The sequence below is a fragment of the Rhinichthys klamathensis genome, unplaced genomic scaffold (genome assembly GCF_029890125.1).
Source record: "Rhinichthys klamathensis goyatoka isolate OS25496 unplaced genomic scaffold, OSU_Roscu_1.1 h1tg000548l_1, whole genome shotgun sequence".
NCBI classification, from domain to species: domain Eukaryota; kingdom Metazoa; phylum Chordata; class Actinopteri; order Cypriniformes; family Leuciscidae; genus Rhinichthys; species Rhinichthys klamathensis.
Window position 1 is genome coordinate 402,409 of NW_026607019.1, and position 17,042 is coordinate 419,450.

Here is a 17,042-nt window from a genome sequence, read left to right on the forward strand (position 1 = left end):
GTGGAAAAGAGGTTTTCCCCTAGCGTAAGCTGTTACGCAGTACGAGAGATACTCTCGTAAGAGAACTCACCACCACAATGTTAGGGAGATGCTGGTAGTTGCCAGGGCGTGGCTACGGTATTCTGGGTGTTTTAGTGCATTGCACGTTTACAGGACCAAAGCGGTGTTCCAGTTGACAGGGTCCCTACGAAGTGTTCACTGCTCCCTATTCCCCTACGCACAAGATATCACGTGATATCTAAAGTTCAACTTGTCAAAAATCGTTTATTCAGAACACTCTGGAACATCATCCTAGATCCTACACAGATGAAGCTACAGTAGTTCCAATTGGAATTTGAGGTATAATGACATAATATGCTTATGTGAATAAATGTAATATAAATTACCATGCTTAAATTTAATATACATGTGTACATAACACATTTATTTGTATACATTTTAAGTTATTATTAATTTTAATTGATATAAATTGTCATATTTGTTAGCATCAAATTGAGTGATAAATGTGTTACTGCGATTAATATGAAAATTAATGTCATTTAGTTATATTATGTGTATTTGATCTTTTTTAACAATAATCATGATAGTTGCACTGCAACAAATACCTGTGACCAACCCTGTACAAAACACCTGGGACTAATAAAAAGTGGAGCCTCAACTCATTTTCAATGCGTTCATTTTATTCAAACCTCTTTAGTACCTGAGATGCGCAATGACTAGTGGGTCATTTTCCCTATGCCAGTCTATATCATATTGGAATCTCATTTAAGATGGCGAAAAACCCAGTGAAGTCCACTTCGCAGGGCACTCATGGTCGAATAGAACGCGACTTGAGTAGTCAGTTTGTTTAAGCAGAGGGATAGGGCGTGGAATAAACACAAAAAAACAAAACTTCTTAGTGATTGGGAGGAATACAAACGGCTACGAAACACGTGCACAACCCAAACAAGAAGTGCTAAAGCCAATTACTACAGAAATAGTTTGTCACATGACTTCAATAATCCTAAACAATTTTGGAAAAAAATGAATACCTTACTTGACAAGCCGAACAGTATCAGGAGTAACATGACAATTAATAATGCAACTGTTAATGATCCAGCAGTTATCTCAAATGCATTTAGTTTGCATTTCTCCCAAACACCTCAGGTACAGTCATCGCTCTTTTACCCAGAACCGACTGTTAATTCCCAGCCCTACGACAGTTCTTTCACATTCCGACAGGCTAGCTCAGCTGATGTCCAGCTGGCCATTAGCAAGCTATCCTCTAGCAGTGGACCGGGCCCTGACGGCATTGAGGGTAAGTTTATCAAAATTTCTTCACATGTCCTATCCTCTCCATTGGCTGAGCTCTTTAATCTGTCATTTCTAACCCATGAAGTGCCTCTGGCATGGAAGTGTACCAAAGTCATTCCATTGCATACAGGAGGGGACACCCAAAACATGAACAATTATAGACCTATCTCAATAATTAATAGTATTGTGAAACTTTTTGAGAAAATTATCTTCGATCAATTATCTAACTACCTTTCTGATAACAATTTACTATCTCAATGCCAGTCAGGTTTCAGGAAACACTACTCAACTACCACTGCTCTTTTGAAATTTACAAATGATATTTTCGCTAGTTTTGATAACAATATGAGTACTGGTGCCATCTTCTTAGATCTTACAAAAGCGTTTGATTTAGTTGATCATTATCTGCTCCTGGATAAATTATATTTAATTGGCCTTTCCCGTTCATCTCTTCTGTGGTTTAATTCATATTTCCATCATCGCCACCAATGTGTGTCCTTCAGGGGCAGTCAGTCGAATTTTACAGGTATAGATAAAGGCATACCCCAGGGTTCTTCTCTTGGGCCTTTGTTATTTTCCATTTTTTTTAATGACTTGCCACTCTGCTGTTCAGGATGTGACATTCATCTTTACGCAGATGATACAATTATATATTGCTCCAAATTGAATATTCCTGACATAAATTATTCCTTACAACATGACTTTGATTCTGTACAGCAGTGGCTGTCATTTAATAGACTCCTGCTGAATAAGTCAAAATCTTACTGTATGCTTTTCCAGAAGAAAGATAGAAATAACCTTAATCTGCATTTTCTGGATTCTTCTCCGTTAGAGTCAATTGAAAAATTTAAATATCTCGGTGTTTGGCTAGAAAATGATCTTTCATTCAAAGCTCATATACACGCGCTTAACAACAAACTTAGCTTTCGTCTTAAAACATTATATCAATCGATAGACTGTTTTAACTTTCAGGTTAGGAGAAGAATAGTCTCCCAGTTGCTGCTACCTATACTGGACTATGCAGATACTATATATGCTAACACTTCTGCCACTTGTCTTCACTCTCTCGATGTGGTATATAACAGCCTGTGCCGATTCGCCCTTCGCTGCCCCTATAGGACACATCATTGTGTGATGTATGACCAGCTGTCCTGGCTTGCACCCTCAGCCAGAAGACAATATCATTGGTTTCAGCTTATATTTAAATGCATTTACTTTCAATATCCATATTATTTATCGCAATATTTAGTGCCTTATAGTTCACAATATGATCTTCGTCACAATGAACAGATCTTCTTTACTGTCCCTAGAGTTAAGAGAGAAATTGGGAAATATGCTTTCTGTGTTAAAGCCCCTCGTGATTGGAACAGCCTTCCTGCATCTGTCCGCTCGCTTACCTCTTTTCCTCTGTTCCGAACTGCTTTGTTAACACATCTTCAGAATACTTGTCTATGTTTCTAGTATTTCAGATTTAGCATTGATATATGTCATGTTATGTATGTATGAATGAATGTGTATGTAGAAATGTTCATATCTAGTGATGTCAACTTTGTCAGTTATATTTGGGATTATTGTGTTTTATGCAATATGTTACACCAGTTGTTCTCTTACATCTCACACTTAATACCACTCTTAAAAAGCTTGACTTTCAGAGCACCATCATGCTGAGTCTAAGATTAAAAAAGGTTTTACTGTTTAGTGGTATATATACCACATTTCGGGAACCACTGTGATTTACTTTAACTCTATCTGTGAAGAGTGGGGATAGTGAGAGCTTGTGTGTGTGTGTGTGTGTGTGTGTGTGTGTGTGTGTGTGTGTGTGTGTGTGTGTGTGTGTGTGTGTGTGTGTGTGTGTGTGTGTGTGTGTGGTGTGAGGGGGTGCATGGTGTGAATGAGTGTGAGTGCGTGTGTTGAGGTTTTTCTTGTATCTTGTATTTTGTATCTACTCTGTTGTTTTGCTTTTCTATATTGTTTGGACATGATCCTGAGGACCCCCATGAAAACGAGATGTTTCATCTCATGGGGCTGATCCTCTAATAAATGTTCATAAATAAATAAATCTAGTCCCTTCAATGTTCTATGTTCCTTCAATTTTTCTTGCCCATTTTATCATCTGTCAAATGAAAACTGTGAAATGTATCACTTAAAAAAAGATATGAGATATATCTGGGGCACAAATGGATTTGTTCAAATCCTAAACCCTAAGTGTAAGCACTAGAAAAAGCCTTAAAGGAGAACTCCGGCACAAAATGAACCTTTGGTCTAATACGCTGATTTCACGCAGCCACGATTTTGAAATCGAAAGCGAGGCTCCGGTGGGAAGAACCCCGGAAGTACAGATAGACAACAGTGCCTTGGACTACCAACCTGGAGCTGCTGCCGCGATTTACACTATTGGATGTTAATATCCAATATAGGATATGTATATAGTTCGTTCCTGCTTCTTTTTTTTACGTTCTGAATTATATATAAAATAATTATTTTATTTATAAATTAATTTCACTGTATATAGTCTAAAATATGAAAGAAATGTATGTACATTTTTAGAATAACTAATTTCTACATTAAACACAACAATATGCCATCGCATTCGCGACTCTCCTATGATTAAAGGCGACACTTCCGGTTTTCTTCCCACCGGAGCCATTTCAAAATGGCAGCTGCGTGAAATCAGCGTATAAAACATTGGTACCTAGTCAACCGTTCTCTGAGATTTGTTTTCATGATAATCGAATGTAAAGAGTTTTATCTCTAAAAACTGTTTAGCGTATAACGCTAGTAATGGGGGCATTTAATAAGTAAAAAGAAATCGCTAGTTTATACCACTAACAAGGCTCAAAATAGCCCCACACTAACACAGTAACATAATGAGGGTCCCTACATGCAAAACGAAGCATTGAGAACTTTGTAAGTACAGACCGTTTAATAAGAAGATAAAGATAAAGACAGTCCACTTTGTGTATACAGACAGGAGCCATCTTTGGAAAACAGTCTCGACTAATCAAACCCCGAACGACGTGCTAAGTGAGCTGAACTGTATGAAGTTCATTGAACTTCTGAACTGTATGAATGGCATTCGGGGTTTGATTAGTCGAGACTGTTTTCCAAAGATGGCTCCTGTCTGTATACACGACGCGGACTGTCTTTATCTTTATCTTCTTATTAAACGGTCTGTACACTTACAAAGTTCTCAATGCTTCGTTTTGCATGTAGGGACCCTCATTATGTTACTGTGTTAGTGTGGGGCTATTTTGAGCCTTGTTAGTGGTATAAACTAGCGATTTCGTTTTACTTATTATATGCCCCCATTACTAGGGTTATACGCTAAACAGTTTTTAGAGATAAAACTTTTTACATTCGATTATCATGAAAACAAATCTCAGAGAACGGTTGACTAGGTACCAATGTTTTATTAGACCAAAGGTTCATTTTGCGCCGGAGTTCTCCTTTAACAAGCACCACTAATGTGATATGAACAGTCGTAACTATTTCCTGTTTGTCTAGCATCTACAAAGAAGATAAACACCTGTAATTGCCGCAATATTAAAGTGGCTGAGGAAGAATGTTTTGCGTCTGAGATGCAAAGGAAGGTACAAATTACTACATACTGACAGTGTTCATTTTTGCTCAATTGAAATCAGCGTAGGTGGAAAAATAGCAACTTGCGATATCTTCAAGCCAATGTGAAGTGGTCCAGACAAAAGCCGCTGTCTATGTGATGCTTTTGACTATCTTCCAGTTGTATAAGACGATGTGGTCTAGGCCAAACACCATTTCATAGCTTTGCAATGACAGACACTTTTCCTTCGCTATAACCACATTTGATGTTTTTTCTTTAAATTGTTAGTCAAAACGAGCAGATATTTTCAAATAAAATCTAAACGACTTGGACTGTTGTGTTCAAGTTGTCAAGAATTAATTCTATGTACAAAGCAAGAGCTTCTTAAACATGCCGACCATATTCCCTCCAAATGACATGTAACAACAAAGCAAACCTCAAATCAACTTCTGGGAAATTTCACCACCTCAGCTCCAGAGTTCCCTTAGAATTGTGGCACTCTGTCAGCAAATCAGTTCCTTTTTACCCAGACATTTACATTTACATTTATTCATTTAGCTGACGCTTTTATCCAAAGCTATATATGTCAGAGGTCGCACGCCTCTGGAGCAACTAGGGGTTAAGTGTCTTGCTCAGGGACACATTGGTGTCTCACAGTGGATTCGAACCCGGGTCTCTCACACCAACGGCATGTGTCTTATCCACTGCGCCATCACCACCCGTGGTGACATGGGTACATTTTCATCTGGAGTCCCAGAAGTTTGGTTAAACGATGGAGTTGTTATATTTGTATAATAGAATAGAGTTAACAAGCAAGGGTTGCATGAGTGTAATTGTGGTTAATTCTGGATAAATGTAAATCACCATTTAAAGAAATCTGGATGCTAAATACCAATAGAAAGGTAAGAAGCCCCTTTGTACTGCAAAGAAGAAAAAGCACTGGATCAAACTCAGCTGACGATTTTGTTCTTCTCTACTGTTGCCACATCTTTTTGTAATTCTAGAGAGGATGCAGCAACCCCGCTATTATGCATTTCATCATTTCCCATATCCAAACCAGAATAAATGTCAGCTTGATGGCACTGTGGTAAAGCAAAATATCACATCCAAAAAAGCTCAAGTACTGTGAATGCAAATACTTGAATCAATCAAACAGGCAATCAATCAACATGCCTCCAGGAGAAACAAACTCCTCATCTGATGCATGCAAACAAGAAGTGAAAAACTGTGCCATCTACTGTTTAAATGAATGTGCCCTGTCTGGCATACAGCAGATCATAGAAGGTAACAAAAGATGTTATGATTGTGTCCCTCAAAATCAGATGAAAGCATTCATACAAATAAATAACATTTGGAAAGAACATTTGTTTATTACTTTAAGTCTTCAGGTGAAAAAGGATAGTAACACAAAACAACACAAGAAAAGTTATACATTCTTTTACTTTCCCTCAAACACTGCTGGCAGTGATAAACTTCTATTTAAGGACTAGTTCTTAGATGTGCAAGACATTTCTGCAACTTATAGGGTCAACTTTATTAATGTGCCAGACTCTTTATAAAAAAAAAACCTGTCTTAATGATGATGTACATGTAAATGACTCATAAGTCATCATTAATCAATCTCAAGGCAAAAGGTTTCAGTTATAGCAGTTCTTCGAACAAGCTTAGTAAAAACACTTTAATAAAAACAATCAGAAAACTATTTTTGACCCACTAATAAAAAGTCAGAAATACTACAGGGTTTTTCCTAGATTAAAAATTATTTTCAGTGGTATCTTACAATAATACATACACGTGCAAATTTGATTACTAAATGCAAATAACTAATAATAATAATAATATAAAAGCATCATAATATGTATTCTAATTGTTATTATATTTACATAGGAGATAAGAGATCTAAGCATCTGGAACTTTATGAATTTGACCATTTTTGGTAACACTTTACAACAAGGTTCAATTTCTTAAAATTAAAAACTTTTCACAGCATGTATTAATCTAAGTTGTAGTTCATATTTGTTCATAATACATTAACTAATGTTAGTTTATACAACTCTAAATGTTAAAGTATTATTATACGTAGAATTTAATATTAACAAATGCAGTAAAAATATTTGTCATAGTTAGTTCATGATGCATTAACTCACGAATGCATTAGTTAAAACTCTACAATAGTGTGTTACCAATTTTCCTAACTCAAAATGCTCTAGGAAGTCAAACTAAAGTGCAGAACTTTCAGAACTGTAAGAAGAAGAAAAAATAAGTTAACTTCCACATTTGCATCCCAGAGATTATTGATTATGAATTTAGGGCTAACTAGTCGTTTAAGGTGTTTGATTCCTCAATGGGTCACACAGGTATTATGGTCTGTTGTTTGTGTTGTGCTGTAACACTTTCCCATTTCAAAACGTAGAACTCAGGATAAAGAGACGACGATCTTATGGGGAAAATACCGCATCAAAGGCTAATATTATTTGCTTTAGGAAACGCAAATTTTCACGTTGGTGGCCACCAAAGAAATTTTCAAAGAAGGAAAAACCCTGTATTAAACGAGCACAAAATAAGCAGAAATATAAATGCTGTTAATTCACTGGAAGTCACAGAATTATACATGAGATAAGCTCTGGATCAACAGTAACAGTGTATCAAGTACATAGGTAACTCTATAACACTCAAATCCTGAGCTCTCCGATACTGTTGGTGCAAATATTTTTAAAACCAATGACTTTATTGTAGAAGGTCTTTAACACCACACAAAATCAACAGAAATGAACAACTGACTCTGAAATAAGGCTTTTTTAGACCCAAGTGACCTTTCAAAGCATATAATTATTGCATAAATGGCAAAAGGCTGAACAAATGGCTTGAGGTTCCAAAAAACACTGATCATCTGCTGATATTTCTGTGCAAAAGGACTGAAAACCAAAAGCATCTACTAAAGATGTTTTGCAGTTCACTTCAACAAGTGTATGTTGATGATAACGGAACAAAAACCTTGAAATCCCCATTATAAAAAAAAAAAAAAAAAAAGATCCAGGCTTATTCTCATTTGTTGAAAGATGGCATGTTTCCTGAGAGGATCCTGAGTATAGTACGTCACAGTTTCTTAAAAGGTGTGTTGCTGTTCTCAAAGTGATAACAGAGAGGAGAATATTTGCACAAGGCTGCTGGTGGCAGAGATACTGCGCTCAGTTCAGTGGGATAAAGCCCATGTCGGGAGCGTCACTAAAAATGAGCGGACTGTGGCCGAGGGAGTACGGGGGGCTGGGTAGACGCAACACGGGTTTGTGTGTGTGAAGAGCAGCTCGTTTGTTCCCTCTCTGCGGGCAAGGCATGTCTGTGGGGCGTCGGGCCTGGCGGCCTGAGCAGCCGGTAGAAGGCTTGCTGGGGGGAGAGACCATGATGGAGACGGTACTTAGTGGACTCTCTCGGGTAACCGGGGCAGTTTTGGGTGTGCCTGGAGTGCAGGTGCTCTGGATCACTGTAGAGTGTGCCATTGATTCTATAAACTCCTTTGTGCCCTGTGTGCACTGCAAAAGAATGGCAAAAAAAAAAAAAAAAAGAGTAAGAGACTAAAAACACTAACATATTAGATCACACTCACAGTCATACTTAAGTAAGCAAGTGCGAACTGATGTTAAGACAGAAGAGCAAGTATGAGTATGAGAAGCTAGCCAAATCAGAATAAAGATGAAAGTAGGTTAGTACTGCCAGGAAATGAATGAGAAGAAAATGTGGAAACCAAGCATCTTGTTTTACGGTTTCCAATGAGCTCAGGGTGAAGCTGATTTTATAAGGGGTTCTCCAGGGGTCACAAAAAAATGTAAACACTTCCTTAACATCAGGATAAACATCCATCATGAGAAGAGGTGGAAAAAGAACACGTGCGCATGATAACTAGCATGACCTCAGTCGACAGAATCCCAAGACTGGATGAAAGTGAGATAAGCACAGACGAATCTTGATGATGATACATTAGTTAGGAAACAATGACATAATGGAGGAAAAACAAAACAACTGCAGACCTCTGGCGAGCACTAATATATGAACACATGACCATTATAAAATGGAGTAAAAACAGATGTCAGCTAAAACACTCAACTCATCCAGGAGAAAGAAGGAACAGAATAGACGACATCATCAATGATTTCCGCTCTCATGACGGACATGTTTGATGCAAAGAAATGGAAGCCAAGCAGACAGCCAACGGGTCATGAGAAGGTGGTCACGAATGGCATGCAAGCAGCCCCATAACACACCCTTACCATTGAACGTCACTGAGCTGCAGGAGCCTTCAGGCAGTGCAGGAGAGCGCAAACTCCTGACAGTTCTCCTCCTGTGTAAGGTTTATAACTTCAAACATCAGGGCTTGACGCAGGTCAATATCAAAACAGCACAATAAACTAATATGATTTGTATTTGTGGACTTCAATATTTTCCAAGCTAAAAGCATTAAAAACATACATTTTTACAATAATATCCTCCTTGGCATGATTTCACACCACTCTAGATTTGTAACTCAGGGATCTTTCCATGTGCATAATCATATCTTCACACATCAGGTGCAAGCCTCATTAACTGTAACTCTTTCCCAGCAAGACATCATTCGCCAGTGTTTACATTAAATATGATTAAACCTGGATAACCTCACATGCATTTTCACATGCTTTTCTGTGTCAAAGCTTAGGTTTCAGATCTGTTAAAATTTTGGTTTCTGTTTATATTTGCACTACTGTTTAAAAGTTTGGGGACATTAAGACTGTTTTTGAAAGTAGTCTCTTATGCTCACCAAGGATGCATTTATTTGATAAAGAAAAACTGTAACACTGAAATATTAATAAAATCTAAAATAGCCGTTTTCTATTTTAATATATTATAAAATGCTATTTATTTCAGTGATGGCAAAGCTGAATTTGTAGCAGCCATAACTCCAGTCTTCAGTGTCACATGATACTTCAGAAATCATTCTAATATGCTGATTTGCTGCTCAAGAAACATTTCTTATTATTATCAATGTTGAAAACAGTTGTCTGTTTTTGCATTTATTTAAAATTGTTTTTTTTTGTAACTGTAAAAGTCCAAGTTAAACCTTACTGACCCCAAACTTTTAAACGGTAGTTTATGGCTTGAAATGCCACAGAATGCTTTTTGGTTGATGGTGGATGCAGTAATGCATGAGGATGTTATACCATAGCTACCAGGGCTTTACAGTGCAACAGCCATGTATATGTGACACATTCTAAGAAAAATATACCTGTTTTATACCTGTGCAACAATTGTGTGGGCTGTGCTAGAAAACTTTCAACCTCTGTAGCACCAGTGCTATGTATGTAAAAAAAAAAAAAAATTTACCATACAGACCCAGCTACAATGCTTTAACTATTAAAAAAAAATCATGATTTTGGAACTAATGCTCCGACTTGAAGATATCACATGACGAGGCACTCTTACCATGTTTGTGTCATTCTTGGCCATGAAAGGAGGGAGCTCAGCATCAGAGGTCACCGTTTGAGGTGCGTCATCTGGAGGTAAAAAGCCTCTTCTGTCAATCAAGCTGTAAAAGATGAAAAGGATGAGTGCGTGACCTATTTTGACTTGACTTTCAAAAGACAGCATAGACAGACCTCAGAAAAAGTCAAAGAATTGCACAATTAACATGTCACGGCTGAGAAACTGTAAATCAGTCTGAAGCTAAATGACAAGCAGTTGACATCCTTCACTTACTCATTAACAAACTCTGATATTTATCATTTTTAAACATCTGCGGTACTTACCTGGGTGGCATTGGCCCACACAGCACCACACAACAGTTTGTGAAGATGTTGTTATAGGTGTATGGATTCCCTGAATCTTCACCTCTTTTACTGGACCAAGAGCCTTTGATCTGCAATGTACAAAACACTGCATTTAAATGATAAGTATTGATTACATTATTAAATAATTAATTATATTGCTTTTTGATATTATTGATTAAATGTATGCATTCATGGTGATATTTACATCTTCGTTGGTTGTGAGGTTGGAGGCCACAAGATAAGTATGGAAACCTGACAGACCCAGAATGGACCAGATGGAGAAGAAGCAAATGACCAGCTCCACAACAGTGCAGGAAGGGTTAAGGGTGAAAATCTGTTGTAAATGTGTGTCCAGATAAACATTATAAAAGGCCCATTCACACCAGGAACAAGATTATATTGTTTTGTTTATTCTAAGCATGAGCTGCAATTTTCTTCTCTCCCGCTTTAAATGCTTAAGCGCTTTCAAGTCTGGTGGATTCTTACTGGCTGTCTTTGTTTATATCGTTAATCAGTAGGAAAAAAAAAATCTGAAAATTTATTTCAGTTTTTCTTTGCCGTTATCGTTATAGGTGTGATGTAGACTCTGCCACAAACTTAAAGGTGCTATATGTAACTTTTCTTCTAAAATGAATCCTTTTTTTATTGCCTGTGTGTGAAGGGGTTGTAATCACACATTACAATAATCCACTTGTCGGGTTTTGCTATTACCTCTGAAGGCCAGTATTCCTATTTTTATGTGAAGTCTCCGGGTCGGATTTTCTGCGAAATCCATCGGATGTGACGTGCATGCGCGCTCCCGAGCCTCTCTCCTTTCCTTTTTATATACAGTCTATGCGACGGCACTGCAGCTAACGACATGAGTCTGATAACACCAAAAAACGACCTGCCTCCAGTACAACACAGACTCCAACACAAACTCCACATAAATATAAAAAACAAAACAAAATTTATCTGCAAAAATTTATCTCGTCAGGCCAAACGTGAATCGGATCGACTTAGGACGAAAACATGGATCAACATCGGCAGAGCGTTTGAATTATGGAGACCTCTGCTGTTTTTATTGTGGTAAATTTCAAGTTTTTAGATATGCTGAAATAAATAATGGTGAACTAATGAAATAGCAAGGTAAACTACAACATACATGAGACATGAAATTAATACAAAAGACTGTTCCAGGATAAAAAAAGTAGGTGCTTTAGGATGTAACTTTTATTTAATGTAGGCTACTGTCTAACGTCACACATCCCACTACTATCATATTGTTTATAATACACATTTCCAGACACGTTCAGTACAGTAATGTTACGATCTTACTGTTACACTGAAATTGTTCAGTCTAGTTCACTAGCCGTTTTCGTTATCATATTATATATTCACCTATGTTGACATTGCTGATTGTGAAAGATACACGAATAGTTAGTGAAATGCCTTATGCTATAACACCACATGTCGGCTAAATGCAGTCAATGTAACGTTATCATGGTACGAGCATGGAGCATTAGTTCAACATCAAGCTGATAAAAGTAGCCTATTATTCCAGCATGTTGTGTGATGCTTTCTCCGGTCAGTTGAAAGTCTCAGTGTGGCCGGTACCATGAGTGCTCGCTCTTGAGTTCGAGCACACGCAAGAGCACGAGCGCTCTTGTAAAAATTGGTTGCAATCTGAAACATCACCGATAGAGGCCGCTAAAAAATACATATAGAACCTTTAAAAGGGGGCTGGACACCAGCGGAATCTGTATCTAGCGGCAGCTGTTGCCGTCCTGACAGGAGAGCAGGGCGTGGTGGAATCCTTGAGCCGATTAGGGATGAATGGGATTAGGAAATAGGCGGAACCAACAGCAGTTTAAACATATAGTGAACTCTGTCAGCCGTGCTATTGTCTGCTTACTGTTAACAGTAAAAAAGGATATCTGGCTGGCCTGTCCTGTATTGCCTGGATGATACCGCCTCCAACTTGTGATCCTGTTGATAAGAGTAACTGATCAGAGAACAAAACTGCTTCAAAATTTACTCACAAAAGGTCAGTCAAAACACAATCTCAAACGTATCTACAGTACTGTTAAAAAGTGTGCATTTAATTAATCCAAAATACAATAAAAACTAGGGCTGGGTATCGAGTTCAATACTTTTTAGGCACCGACCGAATTGCCTCGATACCATTGAGTATCAAAAAATGTACAAATTTCGATACCTTGGGGCTATATCTTGTCAACATCAGTGAAACAATAAGCATGCAGCATGTATGATGTGCCCAAATCAAGTGCTGGTGATTGGCTGTGGCGAGGCATCAAAGAAAAACACTAGTTTTTTTCGACTTGATAGCAACAGCGCGCGATGCAATGAATGGCACAGACGAGCACCGCCGTTCATTAACACAGAGACACGCAGAACTTGCAGGATTCATATTTAAATCGTCCTTTTGCAGTTTAATATTCTCACTTTGACAACATTTAATTTGAGAGAAACTATCATCACAAAACAGAAGAAGGTCTACACGGCAACCAGTCAAAATAAAGATTTGGTTTAACTTAAACGGCAATAGAAATTTATTACTCTTGTACAGTATAATGTACAAATTAATGTAATACTACTACTAATAATAATAATAATAAAATTATTTTAAAAACAAATTTTAATGTTACAGCCTCTGGTATAACATTATCTGTTCATAAAATTGGTATCGAAAAAGGTATCGGTCAGAAACCGGTATCGATATCGACATTTTAAAGAAAAAGTACTCCGTAATAATATGAAATATTTTTGCAATTTAAAATAACTGTTTTCTATTTTAATATATTTCAAAATGTAATTTATTCCTGTGATGAAAAAGCTGAGTTTTCAGCAGCCATTATTTCAGTCTTCAGTGTCACATGATCCTTCAGAAATCATTCTAATATGCTGATTTGATGCTCAAGAAACATTTCATATTATTATCACTGTTGAAACACTGTTAAACAGCTGTGCTATTCTTGTGGAAACTGTGATGCATTGTTTCTAAAATTCTTTCAGCAGAGCAAGTTCAAAGCAGAGAAAGTTAAAAAGAACAGCTTTTTTAAATATAAATTTATTGTATCATCATGAATGACTTTCCTTTCACTTTTGATCAAATTAATTTCTCCTTGCTAAATAACAATATTAATTTCTCTTAAAAAGATTTTTACTGACTTTGCTTTTGAACAGTATTGTACATTATTTGAACAAACCCGATTTCAATGTAGACGCATGCACTCAAATCTCATCTCCCCACTGACAACTATAATACACAATCACCAAGGCTGTTTTTGAGTGAAAGTGACTGTGGTAAAACTTACGTAAAGTGAGGTGAGTAATCACACAGCCAAAGATAAAGGAGGTCAGAAATGATAGTGACACTATGAAGGCATAAAAAAAGCGATAGTTGCGCTTTCCAACACAGTTCCCGACCCAAGGACAGTGATGGTCGAACCGCTCTACAAGGGGAACAGAGCAGAACATTATGAGAAACAACGCTTACAAGAAACCTCCGTGCATTCTCATGCAATGATTATAAGGAAGGGATTTGTGTCACGGGTTAAACTATTACACATTCATTATCACAGCAGATGCAACATGACATTTTGTAGCTTTTAAAGACGCCCATGGGGTTTCAAACCAGTATGACTTCCTTCCATGAAATTACAATAAATGGGTACTTGAGTTTTTAAAGTTCAAAAAAGAAAAAGCACAGTAAAAGTTTCATACAAATTAACCATATGACTTGTGGTTTCTTCGTTTTTTGTTTTGTTCAGCACTTTGGTCAGCTGTGTTAAATGTGCTATACAAATAAATAAAAACAATGAGACACTTCTCAAAATATCTTCTTTTATGTTCCCACAGAAGAGAAAGAAAGTCATACAGGTTTGGAACAACATGAGGGTGAGTAAATCATGACACAATTTCCATTTAATAACTGCATGAAAAAAAAGTCATCATGTCATCATTTCATTTGGGGTTTAGGCTAAAATACAGGTGAGAGAGAGATGACACTTTAATCTCTCAATGAAATATTACAAATTATTAAATATTACTATTATTTAAATGCAGAAACTTTGTATGCTGAAAATCCTTCCTTACCGACACAGTTGTCACACAGGCTGCAGTGGGATGTCCGGGGCGGACGGAACATCTTGCATGTGAAACAATATTTAAGCTTTACCACCTGGTCATTTATAAGTATCTCTTTAGTGCGGGGAGGTGGACGGTATGTTGAAGATCCAGAATTATCTTGGAAGAAACCAACAATTTTATTATAAACACATACAAGTTAGGAGGCAAAATGAAGACAAATAACAAAGTACATATTCAAAGCCTCACCAATCTGTCTCTCTATGTCCGCAGCCTCATCCGGCAAAGCCCTGGGTAAGATCCCTGGGTCTGTAAAACTGGTTTGAAGGAGGGTGAAGATGACAAATACAAATAAAACCCCACCGATTACTGGAATGAAGATAGTGAGGTGATGCACCAGAAAGGGGCAACTGTTATGAATCAAGCACAAAGACAAGGACAAAGTTATCAGCTGATACAAACATGGTTTAAAAAGCTTACTTTCTGATGATAAACCATGACCATGCAACTCTTTGAGACTGGCATGTCAAGAAGGGCGGTGGAGATGTCTCTATTGTCAAAAGTAGTAGTATTGTCTAGCAGTGTGAACAGTGGTGTCTCTGTGAGTAAGTGCATTCTACTCACTCAAATGTGAAGAATAAGCCACTGGTGATGACAATAAGGACGATGGTCAGCGGGAGCACACCACACTGCCTGGCCAACATAATACGACCATCACAGTAGAAGCGATTTTTCCCAGGGAAAATCTCCCATTTTCTCCGCAGGCGCTGGGAGCTTTTCCTCCCACAGGGCAGGGTGGAGGACGTTCGGGTGGTTGATGTTCTGAGCGCTCGTGGGTCTATTTGTTGATACTCACAGTTTTTCATTTTCAGAAAATGTAACTGACGGTCTAGAGTTCGGAGAGTATAGATGTAACGTTAACGTAACCTTAAGAACAGGTTAAGTTAACTTGTTACAAACCAAGCCCTAACAAAGAGGAAGCTAGATCGAAACTATGTATCAGTTTTGAAGCTCCGCCACATATTACTAAAGATACAGTCAGAAATGTACTGACAATTCACTTAGGTGCTAAGATCAACACAACTAACAGTTAACGTTACTGAACTCATTTAACGTTAACTGAAAGTCCACAAAGCACATAATACGTTGCTCAATGCATTCGTTTGCAATTACACATCCCCTATAGGGATTATACCGATGAACAATTATTATATTATCATGCCATGTTGTTGCTTTCAATAACTTAGGAGTCTCTTAGCTAAGCTAATTGCGTTAGCTTTTTGACTAGCTGTCAACTATCTCAGCGGACGACATTACTCCTCACGCGCTGTTCAACCGTCATTTGAACGACACTCGGCTCCTCGCGCTGCCCAATCGCTGTCCAACCGTAATGAGTCTGCTGGGAATCAAAAATCAGATCAGACCATGTTGTTTATAATTCTCTAAGAGCTAATATAACCGAGCGTTAAGCTACGGTTGAGATACAACAATATTAACCTCAGTACGATCACTTCCCTAGCCGAGGACTACCTGAAGAAAGCGACCAATGACTCGCAAGGGATGCGTCATCTCAGTCAGACCAATGAAAGAACACTTCCGAGACACTACCACACCCTCTGTATAGTTTTTTCTGATCCTTATTTGTTGTACACAAAAATTTCAAATGTAACAAATATATGCAAAATATACACATTATGAATGTAACACAATATGTATGCATTAAGGGGCGAACAAACAAAACTTTATAAAATATTAAAGAAATAAATTTATTTTAATTACCTTTTGTGGGCCAAAGTGTTCCAACTTGTTCTCCTTTAAAAAAAAAAAACAATAAAGCAAAGAGCACTTTTTTTTTTTTTTGTAAGAGTGGTCCAGTGTTGGCATTGTTAACGAAACAAATTTTTGTGTCTATAACTATTTTTTAAATTAGCAAGTTGAAATAAATTCTAATATAAATGTTAGATGGGAAAAAGTAAGCCTAAACATTTTTAACGATAATTAGAAATGCTTATTTAGCAACTAACTGGAATAAGTTTAATTTGAAGTACTAAAATTACTAAAACAGACAAAATAAAGCTAAATAGAAAAAAATAATTAAAGATGGCAATTAATAAACAAAATTACTAAAACGTATTAACTAAAAAACTTTTTTTTTTTTTTTATAATGGCCAACTAAAAATATTAATCAATACTTTAACAGTAAAGAAATAATATTAAAATAACATTGGAACTGTCACAGACTCTTATTTTACCATTTTTGTATGAACAGACCACTTATGACACTTTGTACCCACTAGATGGTGATA

The 17,042-nt window shown here is 37.1% G+C and overlaps 1 protein-coding gene across 3 annotated transcripts; it reads right to left on the bottom strand.

Moving 5' to 3' along the window:
- Window positions 1-7,864: 7,864 nt before the first annotated feature.
- zdhhc18a (zinc finger DHHC-type palmitoyltransferase 18a) lies at window positions 7,865-15,775 on the bottom strand. 3 transcript variants are annotated; one of them, XM_056238940.1, is made up of 10 exons: window positions 15,361-15,775; window positions 14,986-15,146; window positions 14,746-14,895; window positions 13,965-14,102; window positions 12,564-12,615; window positions 10,853-10,955; window positions 10,627-10,736; window positions 10,304-10,406; window positions 9,118-9,185; window positions 8,305-8,382 (listed from the first exon to the last, which is right to left on the bottom strand). In XM_056238940.1, the coding sequence occupies exons 1-9, from the start codon at window positions 15,600-15,602 to the stop codon at window positions 9,147-9,149; spliced, it is 1,098 nt and encodes a 365-aa protein (XP_056094915.1). In that variant the 5' UTR covers window positions 15,603-15,775; the 3' UTR covers window positions 8,305-8,382; window positions 9,118-9,146. The 3 variants fall into 3 exon arrangements, with proteins under 3 accessions (XP_056094917.1, XP_056094915.1, XP_056094914.1); XM_056238939.1 differs by having other exon boundaries at window positions 9,118-9,188; window positions 15,361-15,774; XM_056238942.1 differs by lacking the exon at window positions 9,118-9,185 and having other exon boundaries at window positions 7,865-8,382.
- Between the last annotated feature and the right edge of the window lie 1,267 nt (window positions 15,776-17,042).

Excerpts from the sequence above, each read along its gene's own strand:
- zdhhc18a (XM_056238942.1), bottom strand. The coding sequence starts at position 15,602 with ATGAAAAACTGTGAGTATCAACAAATAGACCCACGAGCGCTCAGAACA. Across the intron at positions 15,147-15,360 it reads GGCTTATTCTTCACATTTGA|TTGCCCCTTTCTGGTGCATC; the intron begins GTGAGTAGAATG and ends GATTCATAACAG. Across the intron at positions 8,383-10,303 it reads CCAAGAATGACACAAACATG|TGCACACAGGGCACAAAGGA; the intron begins GTAAGAGTGCCT and ends ATTCTTTTGCAG.